This window comes from Rhamphochromis sp. 'chilingali' (genome assembly GCF_963969265.1).
Source record: "Rhamphochromis sp. 'chilingali' genome assembly, chromosome: 14".
NCBI classification, from domain to species: Eukaryota; Metazoa; Chordata; class Actinopteri; order Cichliformes; family Cichlidae; genus Rhamphochromis; species Rhamphochromis sp. 'chilingali'.
The window spans coordinates 6,842,719-6,865,124 of record NC_137941.1 but is presented as its reverse complement, the minus strand read 5'-3'; the positions used below and the strand labels follow the sequence as shown (position 1 = coordinate 6,865,124).

At 43.9% G+C, this 22,406-nt stretch overlaps 4 protein-coding genes across 5 annotated transcripts; 2 read left to right on the top strand and 2 right to left on the bottom strand.

Annotated features, from left to right (window-relative positions):
* Positions 1 to 221: 221 nt before the first annotated feature.
* Positions 222 to 14,255, top strand: sympk (symplekin). The gene is made up of 27 exons (XM_080903876.1): positions 222 to 378; positions 538 to 646; positions 953 to 1,018; positions 2,631 to 2,684; positions 2,769 to 2,842; positions 2,942 to 3,068; positions 3,176 to 3,425; positions 3,508 to 3,678; positions 3,868 to 4,107; positions 6,124 to 6,275; positions 6,361 to 6,511; positions 6,605 to 6,824; positions 6,966 to 7,116; positions 7,207 to 7,442; positions 8,134 to 8,215; positions 8,506 to 8,619; positions 8,718 to 8,865; positions 9,323 to 9,483; positions 9,656 to 9,764; positions 9,849 to 9,949; positions 10,715 to 10,805; positions 10,881 to 10,982; positions 11,066 to 11,253; positions 11,336 to 11,512; positions 11,611 to 11,721; positions 11,890 to 12,048; positions 12,944 to 14,255. Exons 2-27 carry the CDS (start codon positions 578 to 580, stop codon positions 13,103 to 13,105), a joined length of 3,666 nt encoding a protein of 1,221 aa, XP_080760002.1. The 5' UTR covers positions 222 to 378; positions 538 to 577; the 3' UTR covers positions 13,106 to 14,255.
* On the bottom strand, positions 12,999 to 18,824 carry adat3 (adenosine deaminase tRNA specific 3). Its single transcript, XM_080903879.1, has 2 exons — positions 18,729 to 18,824; positions 12,999 to 15,302 (listed from the first exon to the last, which is right to left on the bottom strand). Exons 1-2 carry the CDS (start codon positions 18,738 to 18,740, stop codon positions 14,253 to 14,255), a joined length of 1,062 nt encoding a protein of 353 aa, XP_080760005.1. The 5' UTR covers positions 18,741 to 18,824; the 3' UTR covers positions 12,999 to 14,252.
* Positions 16,704 to 18,820, bottom strand: alkbh6 (alkB homolog 6). Its single transcript, XM_080903880.1, has 2 exons — positions 18,729 to 18,820; positions 16,704 to 17,674 (listed from the first exon to the last, which is right to left on the bottom strand). Exon 2 carries the CDS (start codon positions 17,667 to 17,669, stop codon positions 16,965 to 16,967), a length of 705 nt encoding a protein of 234 aa, XP_080760006.1. The 5' UTR covers positions 17,670 to 17,674; positions 18,729 to 18,820; the 3' UTR covers positions 16,704 to 16,964.
* osgepl1 (O-sialoglycoprotein endopeptidase-like 1) lies at positions 17,761 to 22,326 on the top strand. Of its 2 annotated transcripts, XM_080903878.1 has the most exons (8): positions 17,761 to 18,771; positions 19,197 to 19,403; positions 19,508 to 19,895; positions 20,873 to 21,077; positions 21,158 to 21,306; positions 21,736 to 21,866; positions 21,959 to 22,030; positions 22,147 to 22,326. In XM_080903878.1, the coding sequence occupies exons 2-8, from the start codon at positions 19,216 to 19,218 to the stop codon at positions 22,229 to 22,231; spliced, it is 1,218 nt and encodes a 405-aa protein (XP_080760004.1). In that variant the 5' UTR covers positions 17,761 to 18,771; positions 19,197 to 19,215; the 3' UTR covers positions 22,232 to 22,326. The 2 variants fall into 2 exon arrangements, with proteins under 2 accessions (XP_080760004.1, XP_080760003.1); XM_080903877.1 differs by lacking the exon at positions 17,761 to 18,771 and having other exon boundaries at positions 18,963 to 19,403.
* The last annotated feature ends 80 nt before the right edge of the window (positions 22,327 to 22,406 follow it).

Sequence of the window (22,406 nt, the reverse complement as noted above, 5' to 3'; positions counted from 1 at the left end):
CTGTGTTCTCATTCTTGTTGGCTTTTAATTCCGTTTCACCTCATCTGTGTAAATGTGTCGTAAATGTGACGAAAATGAAAATCCTTGAATCCTTGAATATGAGTCCTTGAATGTTAATTTTATCTGAACAGCAGGTTTCTGTTGTTGTAGTGGCGCAGGTGTCTCCTCTAGTGGCCGTTGTTTTTTTTTGCGCGTGGTTATTCCCAACCGTCGAAGAAGAAGCTTGACACCGCTTTTTTCGGTGAAACATGGCTGCGTCCATTATGAGCCAGAAGAGTTTTAGTGCTTTAGCTTAAGACGCCTCCTGCGTTTATAAGTTCTTGACACCCGGGATATTCAGTTGTTGTTGGAAGAACAAATTAAAGACAGAGTTAAACGGTAAGTAGCTTTTGCACATGTGTTTGCACAAAGGGAGTTAAAGCAGCTCCCGCCGTTAGCACAAGGCTAACAGGAGCGTCTTATTAAAGGCTAATAAACAGCGTTTAGCACTCTGGTATAATAACACAGATAGCATCCTTATTATTCGTGTGTTTACAGGATCTTTGGAGCATGTTATCACCAGCGTGAGGGTCACAACATGGACTTCTCTTCACAGGAGGGGGACTCTGAGGCCCCCGCTGTCATCGATATGACCACCAGCGAGAAGGTACGTTTTTGTGATCGCTGATAAACATTTTAGGGGAAGATTTATGGATTTTATGGTTTAAAAACTGGATGAAATCACAACAGTTGTGATTATAATAATGACGACCATTTTCAACGGCAATAGACCACTTTTTTGCCAGAATGAAAAGCTTTTTACAAAAAGGGGTTTAAAGGTCTTACATTTACCTTGCTGAAAGGTGCAGCAACAAGTACACATACAGTAGGTTTGTCCTAAATTAGAAAATCTCTCAGCTGTGCCTTTATTAAATCAACTGTAATGTAATGGGGGTCTGCCTTCTCCTTCCAGGTTGTGGAGCTCCTGAATCAGGCTGCTCTGATACCCACAGATGAGAAGCTGAATGTGCTCAAACAGGTTTGTAGCTTGGACTTTTTAACTCTGTGATACAAAAGACCGAGCACGGCCCTTACCACAGGCTGTGGAGAAAGGTAGAGAATCTAAAGATATTCAGATTTTCACTGGGAGTGACCAGAAAGGACAGGGTTAGAAATGAGTTTGTCAGAGAGAGGGACAGCTCAGGTTAATCACTTTGGAGACAAATTTAGAGAAGCAAGGCTGAGATGGTTTGGACATTTGCAGAGGAACAATAGTGGATATATAAGACAAAAGATGTTGAAGATGGAGCTGCCAGGCAGAAGATAAAGAGGAGGACCTCAGAGGAGCTATATGGATACTATACCATACCAGCTTTATTTATAAAGCACTTTAACATAAAACCAGGGTTCACAAAGTGCTGTACATATACAAATAGCATAAGCATAAATAAAATAAAACATGTTAAAACAAATTGAGTCAACCCCTTAGAGGGTGCCAAAGGCTTCAGCAAATAAATGTATTTTAAGAAGAGTTTTAAACTCAGAAAGAGAAGAGGCCTGCCTAACATGCAAGGGCAGATCATTCTACAACTTTGGAGCAGCTAAAGCAAAAGCACGATCACCTCTAAATTTATACTTAGTTTTTGGCACCTTAAGGAGCTGCTGATTGGTGGACCTAAGGGAACGGGCAGGGGTATATGGTTGTAGTAGCTCTGATTTAAAAACAAAGAAATAACTTTAAAAACGATCCTAAAAGGTACAGGTAAATGTACAGGTAGGATGTTGTAAAGAGATGTGACAGAGTAGGATGCAGGGATAGGATGAGCTGGATGATCCCTAAAAGGTGCAGCTGAAAGCAGTTTGAGTTATTGTAGATGATGACTTGGACTTGCAGGCTTAAACAAACTTTTTACTGTCAGCATATCTTTTTGGATCTACCATCAAAAAGCTTTTCTTTTTTTTACCTACACCAGGCTGCTGGCAGAAAGTCACATGTGTGATATTTTTGCTAAACATGTATAATCATAAACTCTATAGTGGAGCCATTTTGGTTTTCCTGATTTTCTGTCCCATACATGTTTTCCAGCAATGGATGTTTATATTAAACATGTACAAAATTTCCACTAATGAGGTTGTGTATGTGCAGGTAATCCCTGTGAGCAAGAAGGCTTCAGACGGCTCTAAACCAGGAGTGTCAAACTTGTTTTAGAGCCCAGTTTGTTTTTAAGAGTGCCAGACCAGTAAAACTATTGTCCTGTAACCTACATGAAAAAATTGTTCCTGTTTATTTCACTGTAAACAAGTTTAACTATACACTACTAAGGTGCCAGAGCATGGTGTTGAAGTCTCACCCATATCTGCAGATGAGATATTCTAATTATGAGGGGCAGCCAATCAGAAGAAAACTGACTTAAAGGGGGAGGGGCTAAAACAACAACAGAGAGGACGAACTTAAGGGCTGCACAATGGATTGAGTATAAGGCAAAAATTGATTATTTTTAACTGTGAATTGTGCAAAGCTAGTCTAGCCGAGTCCAATATAGAGTTGGAAATGATCAGAAGATCTCAGTGCAACCGTGTAGACTGGTGTCTAATCCACTTACACAGGAATGCACAAGAACATTGATTCAGTACATGCATTTAACCTTTAGGTCCAGGAACTCATCATCAACAAGGATCCATCTCTTCTCGACAATTTTTTGGATGTAAGTAAGCAAGTATTTGTCTCTCATAACCAGCTGTAGTTTCATTTAAATTTGCCTCATTTTTGTTTTGTTTTTTTCCTGTAGGAGATGATCGCTTTCCAGACAGACAAGTCCATCGAAGTGAAAAAGTTTGTGATCGGCTTCATCGAGGAGGCATGGTGAGTTTTCAGACCTGCTGTTGTTTTGTTTGTTTGGGGGTTTTTTTAAGTCAGGGTCAGCATTTGAGATTTTTTACTGTTTTATTATCCTGCTTTCAGTAAAAGAGACAATGAGCTCCTCCTCAGACTCATCGCCAACCTGAACATGTTGCTGAAGGATGAAAGTGTGAATGTGGTGAAGAAAGCCATCCTCACCCTCACCCAGCTGTATAAAGTCACACTTCAGGTACAAAGAGTCAGATTTACCCGCTTCATTTCTACCATTTCTTTCTTTATGCGATCAGTTTCTGTTCTTCACTTCATCTTCATTTCCTTTATCTTTTCTTGTCTCAGTGGTTGGTGCGCTCCAAAGCCGTGTCAGAAATGCAGGAGGCGTGCTGGGATCTTGTCACACAGATGAAAGGGGATGTTCTGGCCTTGCTGGACTCTGAGAACGACGGCGTTCGTACTCACGCCATCAAGTTTACCGAATCTTTAATCATTACTCTTTCACCACGGACGGCTGACTCTGACGTCCCCAAGCGTCAGGAAGGCGACATCAGCCTGGACAAAGTTCCCACAGATCACTCGTACATTCACTACGGTACAGATACTGGACTAATGTCATGTGTTGAGGTGGTGACGTTCACCTTTTAAGGCTGATGTCTTCGCTTTTTCCCAAACAGATGAGCTGTGTGAGGAGGGAAAGACGGCGCTGGAGAAGCTGCTTAAGTTCATGGTCCACCCGGCCATATCCAGCATTAACCTCACCACAGCGCTGGGCTCACTGGCCACCATCGCTCGCCAGAGACCAATGTTCATGTCAGAGGTGGTGCAAGCGTATGAGACATTACACGGTGAGTTCTTCTCAGAATTCACACTCACTCTTTAGAGTGTTATATCGGCCTGATATCAGTTCAAAGCATGTTTTTCCCAGGTTTGATAACATCAGAGGATATATTGCTTTACTATGACCTCTCACAGTCTGGCTGCAGCTGCTAAATAACTCAATTACAAGATGTTTCCTCTACACTTTCATTTTTCAGCAAACTTGCCCCCCACTCTGGCAAAGTCTCAGGTAAGCAGCGTGCGAAAGAACCTGAAGCTCCACCTGGTGGCGGTTCTCAAGCATCCCTGCAGCCTGGAGTTTCACGGTCAGATCAGCATCCTGCTGTTAGACCTGGGAATGCCCCAAAGCGAAATCACCCGCTCCACGCCTGTGCCACGAGAGCAGCGAAAGAGGCCTCGCCAAGAGCAATACACCGAGGGAAAGAAGGTCAAGATGGGTGAGTGGTTTCAGGCTAACCTGGATCCACGGATTGTGATTAAACTTGGTCGGATAGTTAATCGACAAAGTGCACTTCAGTTTAAGTTGTTGTGGTCGAAGTCTAATCGTTTGGTGCTAAAGAGCAGCTTCTGTTCATGAATTATGTTTGAGACATGAAATGGTATATTTGTATAGCGCTTTACTAGTCCCTAAGGACCCCAAAGCGCTTTACACATTCAGTCATCCACCCATTCACACACACACTTTCACACACTGGTGATGGCAGCTACATTGTAGCCACAGCTGCCCTGGGGCGGACTGACAGAGGCGAGGCTGCCGGACACTGGCGCCACCGGGTGAAGTGTCTTGCCCAAGGACACACAACCGAGACTGTCGGAGCCGGGGCTCGAACCGGCAACCTTCCGATTACAAGACGAACTGCCAACTTATGAGCCACAATCGCCCCGGCAATGAAGAAAAAACTGAGTGCGCTCTGATCATTTAACAGCATGTTATAACAACCCATTAGCACCTTAAGAGGCTGATTGAGTGTGACTGCATTTAGGAAATAGAAATTTATCACTATCACTTTCTAAATTAGAAACCCATTGTCTAATCTCTTAAATCCAAAATCTGAACCAGGTGAAATAATGTGTAAATTAAAAGTGTTTGTAATCTCAAAAATAGCTGCAGATTAATGATGAACAGCCTGTGTCTGTAGCAGAGGTGTTAACCATGCAGCCTGGGGTAAAGAAAATGCAGTGAAATCACAAAAACCTTCATATTCTCTTTTTTTTTTTTTTTTGTCCCGTTTGGATCTATAGCCATCAGAATTGTTGTCTTAAGGCCAAGAAAGATGCCAAGCGGATTTATTTTACCAAGTGGATCATCATGGCCTTGCCATATTGGTCCATTTGATTGACCTTTATTATAATTATGAATTTATTTTATTTTCAGTTGCTACAAACGGGACAGACATGACTGTGGGATAGGACAGGGAGAAAGAATGAAAGAAAGAGAGGGAGAGAAAGAAAACCAAAGGGGAGAAGAGACGGTGAGAAGGGGGGGAAGAGAGAAAAAAAAAAAAACAAACAAAAAAAAACAAACACCTGGATCACCTGTATGGAGAAAAAAAACCAGAAGAGAAAGCAAACAACAAAGAGCAACATAATAAGAAAAAAAAAAGCACCATCACAATAAACTAGCTAGCAGTAGATATCAATAGTTACTAAATAATAAACAATATTGTGCAGCACGCAAGATAGACAGCGCACAGTGTGCTTTGAGGCAGCAGCCAAGAAAGCTGTAGTCCGTGTCTGTGAATACCCATGTGTACACCTGTGTGCATACCTGTGTGGATCAGCATGCTTGCATTCCAAAGGTTTCTCCATGTAATGATCTGCTAGGGAGTGTGGGGAGCCACAGCCCTGTCCTCTATGGTATGAAGCAGGTGTGGAGGAGATCAAAACTCCAGACATCCAGAGGCCCCCAGAACACAAGAGACCAAGGAAGACCCACAGAGGGGCAGCCGCGCCACTGTCCCAGTAAGAGCTGAGGAGAGTCCCAGATGAGGGCTCATTCAGCAGCCGCGGAGCAGAAGCCAGGGGGAGTTGCAGTGACGCGCCCGTGAGCTCCGCCGGCAGCCAGCTGTGCCTGAGTGACCGAGCCCCAGGCCGAATTGTGGATTCACAGGAATAGTGAATTCACTAGAATTCACTATTCCTGTTGTGGTGTCAGCATGGCTACACATGAGCAGAAATGTGTGAAAAGCACAAAGTATTTTATAGCTGTATTAAAGCACTTTTATTTAGTTTTAGAATTTTTGTAGCTTTTTCAGATCTGCTGTAAACTGTAGAGCATGTTTAACCCTGGAGAACCAATGGGGTCAGGTCAAATTTGACCCCATGGGTTCTCCAGGGTTAATGAGAGAAATGTCATTTAACATTAACATTTTCAGACTCCAGTCTAAAGGAAAAGCTGGTAATTGTGCAAAAAATAATTTGGATTCCTCTGACCTTTGTCTGCCTGCATTCAGAGCCGGCACTTATTGAAGATGACGAGGACAAAGAGGAGCCCGCCCCCCTCTCGGTTCCGAAGCCGGCCGCTGTTCCCGTCGCTCAGTCCGCCATCGACCTCACGGCTGAGTTCCTGCACCCGCTGCTCACCCCTGAGAACGTGGCCAACCTTGTAAGGACCATTTTTATTCTGCTCCCTTTCCTTTTAACCCAAACTGCCTCACAGCTCACCTCACACCCCCTGTGTCACTCTTCAGGTGCTCATCAGCATGGTCTACCTGCCTGATATCATGCCAGCCTCCTTCCAAGCCACTTACACACCTGTGGAGTCAGCAGGCACTGACGCTCAAATTAAACATCTGGCCAGGCTGATGGCCACACAGATGACCGCCGCAGGGATCGGTCCAGGTCAGAAGAAGAAGCTTATGTGACCCATCTCTTAAACTTGAAACCCTTGACAGATGAACTGAGATGCCACTGTTATCTGTGTCTGTCTCGCAGGACTTGAGCAGTGCAAAGCCAGAGGGGAGGGCGCTGTTAAAGAGGAAAATGATGACGATGTTGGCTCTAAAGACATCCTCATCAAACGCAAAGTTCCTGCCGTGATGGTCGGGCAGGCCATTTCTGTGGTCGGAGGTTACGCAGAAAAGGCTTTACCGGAAGTTCCAGCCGCGGTGGTAAAGAGGCTTCCGGAGCCCATCCTTCCATCTGCACAGACCAAGTGAGTTCAGGAAATGATGCAAGGTCACCGTCTACAGTTTAAAGATGTTTCTTTACATCACATCTGGAAATTAAGTGGAATAATTTTTTTTCTCCAAAGCTTCTGAATCATTGTTGATCAGCGAGTTTTACGTTGTTTCAGGATGACCGGAGCAAGCGGCAGGAAAAAAGTATTTCGACTTTCCGACATCGTCCAGCAGCTATCGGACAGCCAGATCGAGAACTTGACCTCGAAGGCGGTGAAGCGCATCCTGCATTCTGAGAAGGCGATTGCTCAAAGTGGAATGTCTCATGTGAGTAACCCCAGCCAGTCGTATAATCACTAAGAAGCAAACAACAAAAACGAAGCAATGATATGACCTGGTTTGAAATATGTGCGGCAGGTCCGGGTGAAGCTCCTCTCCCGGCTTGTGACACAGTTCGACGGGATGATGAAAGCTGACGTGCTGGACTTCATCCTGGACGACATCAGGACGAGGAGCGACCTGGCCTTCTCGCTGCTCTATCAGGAGTACAACACCTACCTCAGCCAGCTGCCGTCGGGGCTGCTGGACAGCTACGACCACTGTCTGTACACGCTGCTGTCCGGCCTGCAGGAGAAGCCTGAGCAGAGAGACGGGTGAGAGCACAACACTCTTTACTGCTCCTCAATGCAGCACAGAGCTCCTCCCACTGTTGTCTAGAATTACCCAGCATGCCATTCAGTAGTGTAGTTTTATGAATGTGCAGTCAGTCGTGTTGAAAATATTCTCTTTCACAGATTATCACGTTCATCCAGGTTTATCCTGTTGAATAGATAGTTGTGACATATTAAATGTTTTATATTAATGTTTACGATTCACAGGAGTCCTGCACCAACACTCCACAGCGCTACTACTGGCCAATAATATATTACATCTGCTTGCCAATAAAGTGGCATTCATATCCCTCATCCCCCATCCTTCATTCATGATAATGTCCCACTTTTTGATTTGGCCTGCGAAGGTCATAATAGAGAACTGCTGAACCCCGAACATGTTTAACAATCAGAGCAGAAGTTGTTTTGGTGATGTTCGAATTTCATAAGTAAAAAAGTAAAATATAAAAGCGTATTTTAACCTTAAATCTCCTCCTATTTTGTTCACTGTCACACAGGGAATATGTCAAGGGTTTTTATTGTGAAAGGCAGGGACAGGAAGAAGCGCTTTTAATATTTGCACAGAACAAATCTGGTTTCTGGCACAGATATAGAAATAAAATTTAGCTGAATTGATCTTCTGTTGCTAAACCTGCTTTCAGTTGAGTTACCAGCTGATTTTTGACCGTTTCAGACTTTTCACCAAACTGGTGCTGGAGGCGCCGATCATCACAGAGTCGGCACTGGAAGTCATACGGCGTTACTGTGAGGACGAGGTAAATGGCGGCACCAGTATAATGCTCCTCTTGACTGACATGGGTGGATATGATGGCATATAGTGATGTGATTGGATGATATTTATCAGCTTGGTTTCATCAGTTTTATCTTTTTGAAATGTTAAAAAAACAAAACACGCATTGTGATGAAGCGCTGATGCGCCGCTTCTTCCATTAAAACCTCAGAAAGCAGCACCAAGCAAGGTGGTGGACCATGTTATATACATCTATGGATTGTTGGGTTTGTTGGATTGTAGTTAACGTCCTGTTAACTGTGACCTGTGTTTCAGTCTCGGGTGTATTTGGGCATGACGACGCTGAAAGAGCTCATCGTCAAACGTCCTTCGAGGCAGTTTCAGTATCTGCACGTGCTCCTGGATCTCAGCTCCCATGAAAAGGAGAAGGTGGTGTACGCGTCTTCACCCTGAAATTCCCTCGGGTAGTGTTTTTAAAAGAAAATGTCATATATTTTTCCTTTTTTGGGGTTTTTTTTTTCTCTCAGGTGCGAACCACTGCCTTGGCTTTTCTGAAGCGCATGTACGAGAAGGACCATCTCAGGGACTACATCGAAAAGTTTGCCCTGAACTACCTGCAGCTCCTGGTTCACCCCAACCCTCCGTCTCTGCTCTTCGGGGCCGACAAAGACACAGGTTTGCCTTCAGCATGCACTCAGCAGCCCAGCTTAAAGTTAGGGGTGTGGCCGCTTTAACATTTGCCATTCCAGCTAGTTACCACACATTGAATCTGAACTAGAACTTTTTTGTGCTGTTGATGCTTTTTGGAGCATTTTTAGCTGTTTGCTGTTTCTGCTTCAGTTAAAGTGGGAAAAAAAAAAGATTGCTAGCATTGGCTAATTAGCAAATAGCCCGTTAGCACTTTACAATTTTGTACAAATATGGCCACGTCTGGCTACAAAAAAACAACATTATAGCAGCCTAAATGCTGACATTAAGCTGTCCAAGTGTGGAGTACAAAACCATCAGGAGATGTCACAGTGGCTAAGTCCATTTTTTATATACAGAGTGTGTAAGAGTAGCATTTTAGGTGCTTACTAAGTGAGTTGTTCAGACTTTTCTGACCTCCACTCTGTGTTTTTTGCTGAGGCAGAGGTGGCTGCTCCCTGGACTGAAGAGACTGTGAGGCAGTGTCTGTTCCTCTACCTTTCCCTGCTTCCTCTGAACCACCGGCTGGTCCACGAACTCGCCAGCGTCTACACCGAGGCCATCGCTGACATCAAACGCAGCGTGCTTCGAGCCATCGAGCAGCCTGTAAGTCACTCCTCACTTTCATTTCAAGCCCTTTTCGGATTTTTGATTCGCCATTAATTTATATCAAGACTCAAAGTTTGTATAATTAGCGGCGTGGCTGCTGTAAGTAAGAAGTAATGCTCATCTTTCTGAATGTTATTATCAAGTCCTCTTCTGTTCTTTGTTTCTGTAGATCCGTGGGATGGGCATGAACTCTCCTGAGCTGCTGCTTTTGGTGGAAAACTGTCCTAAAGGAGCGGAGACTCTGGTCACTCGATGCCTGCACATTCTCACAGATAAAGGTAAAAACAGGAACCGCAGAATCCAGTTGAATATGCCCCCGTTCTTCTGCTGATGGATAACATAATTTTTCTCCCTCCACTCAGTGCCTCCATCTCCAGAGCTGGTGGAGAGGGTGCGAGACCTTTACCACAAGCGGGTGCCAGATGTTCGATTCCTGATCCCCGTTATCAACGGGCTGGAAAAGGTAATGATTGTTCTTCATCATCAGGTGAATGACGACAGGTGCTAATTTGGCTTTGTAGCTGTTCATGAACACACTCAGGGCCACTTTTGATGTTTTGTTTTGGTTACGGTTTATTTTACTTTTTATTTAATTATAATTTTGGACTTTTTTTGTGGTTTATATATATATATTTTGGAAAACTGTAAATAATGACCAAATGGCAAAAATAATAATTAGTTGTTGTAGTGTTCATTTTAAAAGGTTTTATTTAAGCTTTTTAAGACAGCCAGGATTTTGTCTGTTTGTACACACGGTCAGAAAAACTTCTGAATTTGAACATATTCAGGTACAAAAACATTGAAAAATCACTGATTTGTGCGTACACACTGTCAGTAAGTAAAGCCAATGAGATGACCACAATAGTTATTGTTGCTGAAGATACACCACGGATAAATATCAGAGCTCACCTGTGAGATGACGTCATGGAGGAATTCCCTCTAACTTTGAGCAACAGCAAAGTGAAGGATATCATCATCATCAGAGCTCATAATTTTTCTGGTTATAGAGCCTCCTTCCACCTTGTTACATTTCTATTTCTATTTACTTAATTACCAAAAAAAAAAGAAAAGGGTAAAAGATTAATTTATAGCTAATATTGTTATTTTGAGTTCTTTTGGCCTCCATAATCGGACTGTGGAACGTGTACTATGAGAACACCTTCAGTGAACCGTTTCCTGTTAAGTTTGGGGGTTTTTCAATCTGGTTTTTCTTGTTTTTCTCGTGCAGAACGAAGTCATCCAGGCTCTTCCCAAACTTATCAAACTGAACCCGATTGTAGTGAAGGAGGTCTTTAACAGGCTGCTGGGGACTCAGCACAGTAAGAGCCCTTCATCACTTTTCTGTCTCGTCTAACTCCTGTGGTGGACTGAGATTTGACTTTTGTGTTTTGCAGGTGAAGGGAGTTCCTCTGTGTCCCCGCTCACTCCAGGCGACCTCCTCATCGCCTTGCACAACATAGACTCAATCAAATGTGACATGAAGTCCATCATAAAAGGTCAGTGAGTCCTCAAACATGGCGTGTCGGTCGTGGACAAACAAACTGTTGTCAGCGTTTAATCTTCAGCATCTGCCCGACAGCTACCAACCTCTGCTTCGGCGAGAAGAATGTGTACACATCTGAAGTTTTGGCGGTGGTGATGCAGCAGCTGATGGAGCAGAACCCCCTCCCCATGCTGCTCATGCGCACTGTCATCCAGTCTCTCACCATGTACCCCCGACTGGGCGGCTTTGTGATGAACATCCTCTCCCGCCTCATCGTCAAGCAGGTCAGCAACACTTTGATCTTGCAGGAAACCAGAGAAGATCATCTGCTGAAGCTAATCTTCTTCCTATTATTTCGCCCTGCAGGTGTGGAAGTATCCAAAGGTGTGGGAGGGATTCGTGAAGTGCTGCCAGAGGACAAAGCCGCAGTCGTTCAGCGTGCTCTTACAGCTGCCGCCCGCTCAGCTCACGAGCGTGTTCGAGCGCTGCCCGGAGATGAGGGCGCCTCTTCTGCAGCACGTCCACTCCTTCACGCCTCACCAGGTGACAGCTGCTTCCACATTTACACACCTCTGAACATTTTACTTCACCCTGAACTTCCATTTCAACCCACTTTCTTTTTTTTCTCTCTGTGTACATAGCAAGCGCACATCCCCGGGTCCATCATGGCAGTCCTGGAAGCAAATAAAAAACCAGAGCCGAAGCCTGCAGAGCCGGTCGTAGAGACAGATGTAACAGATCAAGAGCTACAGGTGATTTTTGAATGTCTTGAATTAGGGCAGTTTATAAACATATTGGCCATCGCCAATCTGTAAAAATTACATTTCCATCCAGCACTGCTTCTTTATTTCTGGTCAGCTAGCTTTTACCTCTTGGCTCCATTATCTCAATAATGCAATTAACGTGACATCTTCCTACAGATGGAAGCAGCTCCAGCTCCTTCAGTTGTAGAAGAGGCACCAAAAGAGCCAGAAACAACAGTCCAGCTGGAGCCCGTCACTCAGAAAGATGAAGAAGAGCCGATGGAGCAAGAAGAGTCTGAACCAGCAATACAGGAAGAGACACTTAATATCTCACAGGTAAAAAGGAAACTACGACAAGTTAAAGGCTTTAAAAGCGGCTTCAGCACCAGAGTTAATTTAGATTGCAGATAATACAAAAGGTCGGATGTTTGAGGTTTTAAAGTAAATATAAACTGCTGTGAATTGAGGATTTATTTTTATTGTAGTGCATAACTGAATTCAAGTTTGGTTAAAACTGAATGTAAGAAAGCAAAATTTTATTTAAGAGCACAAAGGAAACCTTGTTGCTTGCTTCCAAAAAACAAGCAACAATGAAAAACATCTAAAATAAAAGGAGTGCTAATAAAAAAATAAAGATCAACAAAAGTCCTGAAAAATAAAATAAAACATGCATATAAAACATAAAATTCATTAAAAAAGCAAAAATCTGGTAAAATAATAACTAGAACAGGAAGTAGACCACTGAAAAGGCTAAACAGGAATACCAGCTGTAACTTACAACTCCAGCTCTGGAAAGTCATAAAATTTAGCTCAAATAACCAGGAGTTCTAAAAGTTTGAACGTAGAAAGTTAATATCATCCTGTATATATTCTGAAAGTGTGTCAGCAGGGCTTAAATAATCAAGTTACAGTGAAGTATACAGTTGAGTATCATCGGGATAGTTTCAGTAACACACTTCTTTTAAGTTAAACTGTAGTGGTCCTACAGTTGAACCCTGTGGAATACCACATTTCCATGAGCTAAAATTTGCAAAGGAAAAGCTAAAATCACAGCATTAGCTAAGATAAAATCCAATCCAGTGCTAATCCAGAAAAAGACACTCTGGCACTGTCACAATTTAATCTCATGTCTTTAATAACTGTGACGGTGATGTTTCTTTGCTGTGGCTGGATTCTTAGGGCCCTGCATGCCATTCATAGGTAGTCGTTTAATGCTTTTGATTTTCTCCAGGTGGAGTCGGAGGCTGAGACCCCGGTACCTGAACCAGAACCAGTAGAGGAGCCAATGGAGGAATCTCAGCCCGAACCTTCAGAGGAGCCAGAGCCCGAAAAAGACACTGAAGCTGATGACGTCACAAAGGAGGCCGGAAACACCAGCGAGGATGTAGAATAAGGATGCACTCAGTTTTCAGGATTTCTGTTTTGTATTTTGTATTTGTAGGAAGAATATCAGCTCATTTTGTGTATGGAAAGCATTCCACGTCATAATAAGTTGGTAAATAAATCAGCACACTGGTTTAACGTAAGTTTTGACGCCGTTCAATTACTGATCAATGTCATAAATCTGTAGTGCACCTCCCACAGTCCAAAGACATCCATTTGAGGGTTAATTGGCTGTAGGTGTATGTACATCCTCTCTATACGCTTCCACTCCAGCTCAAACACATTAAAGGTACTTTCAGTAACCACTTTCTGCAAAATGTAGCTAAAAATTCAACCACCAGGGGGCATTGTTTACCAGTTTGTTTGCTTTTTAAAAAAATACATTTAGCTGTTGAATTTTCTCTTTTAGCCTTTATTATGTTTCCTTATGAGGTCTTTTAAATACATGTGTGATTAAATATTGTGGGACCTTTGAGGGAGAATTGAGGAAACATCAACATCTAACATCCACATCTTGATCTCTAAAGAGCTGCATTGGGTGTTTCGATTTAAATAACTGCTGTAGGTAGTGGTTTTGTGGCGTAATAAAATCTCTAGAGATCTCTCAGTGTGGGCAGCTGTGCGAAGAAGCTTCCAGGCGAAAGCAGAGCTGATGTTCCGATATGCTTTGAAGGTAAAGGATTTAACCACTGCAGTAAATCTAATTGACCACTAGATGGAGACAAATACACAAGTTCTTTATCTGGGTTTGGATAAAAAATGTAATAAAAAATTTCTCACTGGATCTCTGATACAAAAGCATAATTAACTCAGTAGATGTTGAAGTTTATCTCAGCTTAAAACATCAACATTTTACAGACTTGTGATTAACAGGTATTTATATAATGAGCATGTCCTGATTAATCCTCATTTCTGACTCCAGTCGTGATCATAATTTAACTGGACTGAATGTTTGATTTAACTCATCAGGAACATGTTTTCGGAAGCCAAAAACCAAAGGGAGACGTGGCTGTCTTCTCATTGACTTCTACAGGATCAGAAGTCTTACAGCGTCTGACGAGTCGCTGCCCCCTGCAGGCCATTAGAGAAAATGTAGCTGGCTTCTCTTTCATGTCTGAGTTTTAAATTAATTTCCAAGGTGTAATAAAAAGTTGGCTTCATTCTCCTCTGTCCTTTTTGATGTGGTCATCCATGCTGTGAAGATCCTCACACTCCCTGCTTAGAACTCCTCTGTACACCTCGAATCGATGGTTCAGATCTTTCTGAGTGTGGATTTTGAACTTTGACCCTAACGCCCCGTCAGCTGAAGTGACTCCGTAGAAAACCCTACCGATCCGAGAGTGAACGAGGGCCATGGCACACATCACACAAGGTTCCCTCGTCACGTAAAGGTCGTACCCGGTGCAAATGTACGGCTGAGTGCCGTTCTCTATCTGGGCCTCCGTTTGAACTGAGCTCGCTGAAGTAAACCTGCAGGCGGGGTAACTGTCAAAACCATAAAACCCACCGCCCTGACTCCGAGCTACAAGGTCGATGACGACCATGACAGCGTGATGAAGAAGGTGCTTGCGTCTGCAGTCGTGGCCGACTGCAATGATCCTCTCCGTCTTTGGGTCGACCACCACAGCCCCGATGGCCTCCATCCCCGCCACGCCTCCTTCTCTGGCTGCAGTCACAGCGGACGCCATGTAGGCGTGTATCCTTTCCTTCTGATGGTGGCTGAAGAGCTCTCCTCTCAGGGCGACTGTCACCTGCTTGTCCTCGTGAAAGGACGTGGGCCAGTGTTGGCTCGCTAACTCAAACTGGGGTCGGGTCAAAGGGGCACGAGCGGGAACCTTAACCACAAAAGGCTCGCCCAACCCGTTGCAATTTATTCCACCTGAGGGCAGCAGAGAGTCAATGCTAACCACCTGCATTTTTGGCACATCACTGACGAGGCACACGAGGACTTCCAGGGGGTGGGGTCTCTCGCTGCACGGCCGCACCCTCTTGACGTGCTGAAGGCCGCTCAGCGGACAGAGGCTGTTCAATTCCCTGACGAGCCGAGACGTCTCCTTCTTGTCGAGGATGGGCGCAGCGTACACCTCCACCAGCTCGACATCCTGCGACTGCTCATCTGACAGGACTGGAAGGGCGACCCAGGAGTCGACATCACACGGCGAGCCTTTCCAGCGCTTCATCGGCGGCTCTGATCTCCCGGTATCGTCCTGTCAGCACATGACAAAACCTTCAGTTACTCATCAAACCTGGCTTCCAGCAGGGACGGCTCTCCCAGAAATCATGTTTGCAGGGTTTCCCTCCAACCTTCAATGTTTTAACCTTCTCAGTGTGGTGGGAGTGAAGATGGAGATATTGACATTTTTTCCCATAAATCAAGCCATGTTTATTAAAAAAAACCTGCAAATCTTTATTTAATAAATAATTAAAATGAAGATTATTAGTATTGATTCAAAACCATCCTCCCAAGTTGAGCTTATGACAAATATAAATAACAGGGGAGTTGCACTTTAAAGTAAATATGTAAACACTGCCCCCTGGTGGACAACCTACATATGACATCATCTCCATTATGTAGTTTCTAACTAGGAAACACACCTGTATACACGAGACAAATTAACAGGTACCGTGAGGGGTTTTGTATTTCTCTTATCTCTCGTTGATCAACAATAAAACATGAAAACTCAAACTGACGTTCATTCACATTTCTTCATTTAAGCAAAACTGTGTTTTTATGGATTCAAACCACCTCGAGTATCTCTGGGTCCACGTTACTCTGATCTCCAAAATGTTTCACTCATTCTGTTTAACTCCCTTTACGTGGTGGCGTAATAGCCAAAACTTGAAGTCATGCTTTTCTGATCAAGTGTTTCACACTGTTGTGGAGGAACTTTGACCCACCCTTTCTTTACAGCGTTGGCTTCAGTTCTCTGGTGTTTGCAGACATTCATTTATGCACAGACCTCTAACACTGCTCAGATGCAGCTTTGCTAACTTAAGCCGTGCTGCCATGTTCTTTTTAGAGAGAAAAGGCTTTCTCCAGGTAACCCTTCCAAACAAAGCATATTTCTTCAGCCTTGAACTTTAACCTTTAGCTGCCTGAAGCCGGTTGGGTCCGACATGGAGCTCTTGGATTTTTTTTCTCTAAGTATTTCTCAGTCTGACCTTGGAGTGAATGTGTTGGGGTATCTACTCCTGGGAAGATTGTTGGATTGTGTTAACACACCTGAATGCTCCAGACGATAGTTATTCCGAATTCGTGTGGAAGCGATGAGGACATACTGAGTTTTCACAGCACTGTTTCTTCACTTTTGTTCAGTTTATGTTAAATAATGAGACGGTGTAATGTGTCATGTTTTGTTGCTCATCTATTTAAATCATTTTAAGACCTGCTGATACGTAAAACCACAGGAATGGCCGTGCTTGTTTAATCGCTCTGTCCACTACTTCTAATGGAAGTTTTGCATGACCTGTGTGACTTTAAAGTTCAGCTCTTTGAGTATCCGGCCTCTGCTGGACTTTTAAACTGTGTCTCACGCCCATGCTGGCAGCACATGGCGGTGCATCACTTTACTAAGACAGACTAACAGACTGGTGGATGTGTTTGTAAGCAAACCCACGGCGCACACACCGCTTATGGTCGTATTTATTTTCATCTGTCACATAAACAAACATCTGATGAACTCCAAATAAATTATTCCAGGTGTGAAAGTGCATCAGATTACTTGATTAAAACATAAAACTTAAAGACTCAGTGGTGATCAGTTCTGGTCGTTTTACACACAGATGCTAAAATCCTTTTAATATTCACTCGGTGAATCCATCTGAACTAAAACTCCATCACTGTGCTGTAGTGTCAGCTCTATCGCTCTTCATCGCTTTCCCAGCATCAGCTTCGTCTTGATGACCTTGGGCACGTGCCGTATGGTCAGAGACACCCTGGTGCCTCGGTTCAGCTCCTCACCCAGTTGCGCCCCGGCGGCAGACAGGTTCACCACCTTCTCGGTCAGCGTGTCCTGCTCGCGCCCCTGGATACCGTGAAGGAGGCGCTGGTACATTTCATCCTGCAGGATGAGAAGGCTTCGTGGCCTTACCAGAAGCGAGAACAGGAAGCGGCTCTCCGCTGTCTGCGGTGCGGCGCCCTCAGTGCTGCTGAGCGGCGTATAGAAGTCCAGCAGGGTGTGAGAGCCCAGGCTGATGGTGGTGACGGTGGGGTGGTACAGCGGCCCATCCTCGTGGGGCATGATCCCCTCTCCTGGTTTATACTCATTCACCAGCACGTGATTGGCCGTTTTCCCACTGAACGTGCCCAGAGACGAAATCTTCTCACAGTACGTCTGGAGCCAATCGGGAAGCCGCTCTCCCAGCATGCCTTTGGGGTGTGGTAACCCTCCCCAGTTCTGGAGCCTCCGGCCCGACAACTGAGTCCACTTAGTCTTTGGAGACCTGTAGACCTGCTGGAGGAGGTACGACTCCTCGTCCTCAGATATGAAATCTGGAACACAATACGCTGTGGGCGGAGCTTCGCTTACGACAAACTGCTTCAACTCCTCCAAAATACATGCTGGGCGCTCCATGCCTCCTTAAGAAAGTTAACATGAAACTCATTAAAACCCAGAAAAAAATAAATAAAAATAATAAAGCAGTCTTTCTGTGGTTCACTAATATTTATATTAAATTAGTTGTTTTTTTTAAAAAGTTTAAGTTTATTAAAATGAATTAAATACATTTATTTTATTTTAAAAAGGTACATTTTCAGTTATTTTTATACTAAATTAATGAGAAGTAATGAATACTCTGCTGCATTCCCATGTTTTTTCTCTAAAATTACAATTGAGATTTATTTTCCCCTTCCCCTTAGACTTAAACTTACTTTAAAATTCAGATTTTTATTCATAAAATGAATGAAATTAAAGTTGTAAACTTGTGAATTTTAATCTCTGAATTTCTGTCCATAGAGTTAGAAAAGCCTTTTTTTTTTTTTTTAAATCCGATGAATTTCCTCTCTGTGTCCACAGCCCATCATACACGGAGCTTCACTCAGACTGAATGATCATTAAAACCTTTCACTCACTCAACAGCAGGCTTTTGTTTGTTCTGCAGTTAAAAACAGAAAAATTCGAGAAAAACAAGAAAAAGAAACACGACGCTGCCTTTAAAGTCGCGGGTCACGCGAGCTCCAGTGTCGTAAAAACTTTTTTCTCGACATCCAAATCCGATGATTTTTGGTCAGCAAAAACCAACAACACCAAGCTTTAAAGTTAGTGTGCGTGTGTGTGTAATTGCTCGTTAAATTAAGTGCTAAAACGGCGCTGTGTGAGTTTATGACTCCGTGAAAGAAAGATAGATAAATAATAGTTTTATTTAAGTCAAATAAATTCTTATGAATATTGTGCCTTTGTAAAAGAATTCCTACCTTTCACATTAATATCGGTTACATTTTTATTTCTTGAATTATTTACCGCAAAACAGAAATCCGACATTCTGTGTGGCCCCAAAGGCAACGCAAAGGCAAGTTTACTGTACGGAAACGGGCGATTTTGAAAAGAATTCCGGGTTTAGAGGCTACTCGATACCTGCAGGAACTCTAAAAACGGCACACTGCGACGGAGAGCATGCAGAAGAACCTGATTTACCTGGTTAGACATAAATAATCTGATGAAAATTCCGTTTCTTCAGGTAAAATCCCAACAGCCCGACGCCATCCGCAATAACGCGTTTGTGCACCGAAATAAAATGTCCGGAAGAGAAAGAAGCGTCGACTTTTTGGACCTGTGCCTTATTTTTTCGAAATACGTTTTCTATTATTGAGTTTATAGAAATGTTTTAAGTAGTATTAATGCCAAATTTGTTGATTCGCCTTTTTGTTGTCAGTTTTGTGTTTTTAATCACAGAGTTTGGGGTAGTCGGAATTATTTACATGTAGCACAGCGAGACGAAGCAGGACAGAAACTTGGGTTAACCCACGTTTTCTGGACAGATACAGTTGTTTATCATGCTTCCTGAACTCTAAGAACTTATTCATGGCTTACCATTATGTTAGTTTAATGTCTGGAGGAACTGCTGTGAAGTCACCCTGAGGTATTACCTGCCTGTCCTCACAGGTGTGACTAGTTCGGGAAGATGTTTCGCAGTAAAGTGAAGGCTCTGAGGCTGCTGCAGCTCGGATACACACTCCGTCACACTGCTTCCTGCTCTAGGTTGGTTCTGGGCATCGAGACCAGCTGTGATGACACGGGAGCGGCTGTGCTGGATGAGACTGGCGCCATACTGGGAGAGTCTCTGCATTCACAGAAGGAGGTGCATCTCAGGTAGGTGTCAGAGGTCAAGGTCACTGCTTGTTAGGGGCTGTAAAAAAACTGGCAGCGATCGTCATAGATAAACAGAGTAACCTGACATGCTCTCAAACCTGCAGGACTGGAGGCATCATCCCTACCGTGGCCCAGCAGCTCCACAGGGAGAACATTGAGCGTGTGGTCCAGGAGGCTTTGGAGAGGAGTGGCGTGGCCCCAAGCCAGTTGGCCGCCATCGCCACCACAGTGAAGCCCGGGCTGGCCCTGAGCTTGGGTGTCGGACTTGAGTTCACTCGGCAGTTGGTGAGGCGGCATGACAAGCCATTCATCCCCATCCACCACATGGAGGCCCACGCCCTGACTGTGAGGATGCTCCAGCCCGTCAGCTTCCCCTTCCTGGTGCTGCTCGTGTCCGGAGGCCACTCACTCCTCGCTGTGGCCCGGGGAGTTGATGACTTCCTGCTTTTGGGTCACGCTCTGGATGAAGCTCCCGGAGATACTCTAGATAAAGTGAGACCGTAATGACATACAAAACTAATTTACATGTTTAGGATAGACTAGAATCCCGTTATTTGTAAGTCCCCTCTGTAAGGGCCTGTGGTCACTTTGTTAAGAAGTCCCAAATTTGAGACTAAAAACAGCGTTCATACACGACCCCTGATGTTCGAGGTGTGTCAGTGCAGCGCAGAGGGTGGTATTGACCTGTTAGTCCAGGGTGGCAGGAAGTGAAGATGTGACCTTTACAAGCATTTTATCAGAGCGGGGCTGAGAGCTACAGGTCTGAGGTCATTAACCCGGCCTTTGTAAAGTTATCAAGGTGTCGTCCACATGATGAATTAGTTTTGTGACATTGCCACACACACCTGTGGGGACCAGTTGGCATGGTGACTGCAGACTGAGAAATGTTAGAGACCCTGCTGTCTGACAGACTCAGATACAGGGAGACAGATTAGGATTTGGGATCCTGGAGAAGGAAGTCCACAAAATCAAAAGCACAAGAAGTTGAGAAAATCTTTCACTTCCAAAACACAAAATCCTGATTTTTCATGTCCGTAGTGTGTTTTACATAAAAGTGATCCAGGATAGGGACCACTGGGGAGGCTGGGCTCAGGAAGGATCAATGAGAGAACCTTGAGTCCTTTCACAATAAGAGCAATACTGAAAATCAGACGAAAAAATTTTTTCAGTCTTCATATATAACCATTGGGGTTATCTTTATCTCCCCAATGGTTATTCATATTCCATTAAATGATAGCTTTTTGTAATTTTACACATTTACTTCTTACAATTTAAGCTCAAAGAGACGTGCTGACAGATTTCTCAAGATATTTCATTGATTAAACGTGTAGTTACATTTCTGTATACTTCAGCAAGAGGTGTTTCACTGGTCTAGCCCACATGAGATCAAAGCAAGAGAGTTGCTGGAAGTTTGAGAAACATCAACAGCCTCAGTTCTTTATGCAGATGAAACTTTTTGTGACCTACAGGTGGCGAGACGTTTGTCCCTCGTCAAACACCCGCAGTGCTCCTCGCTGAGCGGAGGCCAGGCCATAGAGCTGCTCGCTCGGGACGGCGATAGGACGAAGTTCTCTTTCAGGACACCAATGGGACAAACGCACGACTGCTGCTTTTCCTTTGCTGGACTCAGAAATCAGATTACGATGACGATAATGAAAAAAGAAGCAGAGGAAGGTACGAGCCCCGTTTCCCCCATAACGCCTGCAGCAGCGATTCACCTCTGACTTTTAGGCTCTCCTCCCCTCCCTCTGTAGGTGTGGAAGAGGGGACACTGCTGAAATGTGTGAATGATATTGCAGCTGCCGCTCAGCACACCGTCGCCGCCCACCTGGCGAAGCGCACACACCGCGCCATCCTGTTCTGCAAGGCAAACGGCCTGCTGCCGCCGAGCAGCCCCACCTTGGTGAGTTTGCTGGGATATCCCCACCCACCTGCAGCCAGTCAGAAGAAAATTGTCTCAAAGAAGGATTATTTTGAACTGTGAATCATGCAAAGCTGAAATCTTTAGAATGGTTTTAAAGCTTCCTGAGCTTAAAGTGCTTTAACCTTAACTTTTCTTTCTATAGTCACATTCACCTTTCAGTCACAGGATCATTACTTATTATACCTTACCTTATTTTGTCTCATGTTCACTGGTGGATGTTCATATTAAACAAGATCTAAATTTCTGGTAATGAGGTCGGTTTCTGTACAAACGATCCTCGGGAGCCAAAGATTTCTTCCATAGATTTAATAAACATGTCTCTGTTTGTGCTGCTTTCTTATAATGTGTTCACAGTGAAAATAATATAAAGTAAAACTAGTCCTTTACTTTACATTGATTTACGTTTAGGTGCTTTCTGGGGGAGTTGCGAGCAACCAGTACATCCGAAAAGCTCTGACGATTGTCACGGAGATGACCGGTCTGCATCTGATCTGCCCTCCTGCAAAGTTCTGCACTGACAACGGAGTGATGATTGCATGGTGCATTTACTGTCCTGTCAGCCAATCGGATTAAATTTTCTTAGATTAGGATGAGAAAAACATTTTCCTTAATTTTTCATTTTTAAAACTAGGAACGGCGTGGAGCGGCTGAGAGAAGGAAAAGGGATCCTGGCTCCAGATGTTGACGTTTGCTACGAGCCAAGGTCAGTTTATTTATTCACGAGGTTTATTTTATTGTTCTTTTAAGTTTTCTTTCTAAAGTGTGTGTCGTCCCCCCCCCGGTTAAATCGACACTGGCTCATCGATGATGTTGTTGCAGGGCCCCGCTGGGCGTTGACATCACAGCGGAGGTGAAGGCCGCCACGATCAGGCTGCCACCCTTAAAGATGAAGATCCCTAGCTGATGTCATTGTCATTGCGATTTCCCAAAGCAGTGTATAACAGTACTGTATCTAAAAAGGACATTATACAGATATTTATTAATAAATATTTTTTCTGAAACCGGTTTTGTTGAAAAAAAAGTATTTCTTTTATTTACTAAATTTTTTTACTTTTAAATGTTTTCATATTTATTTATAA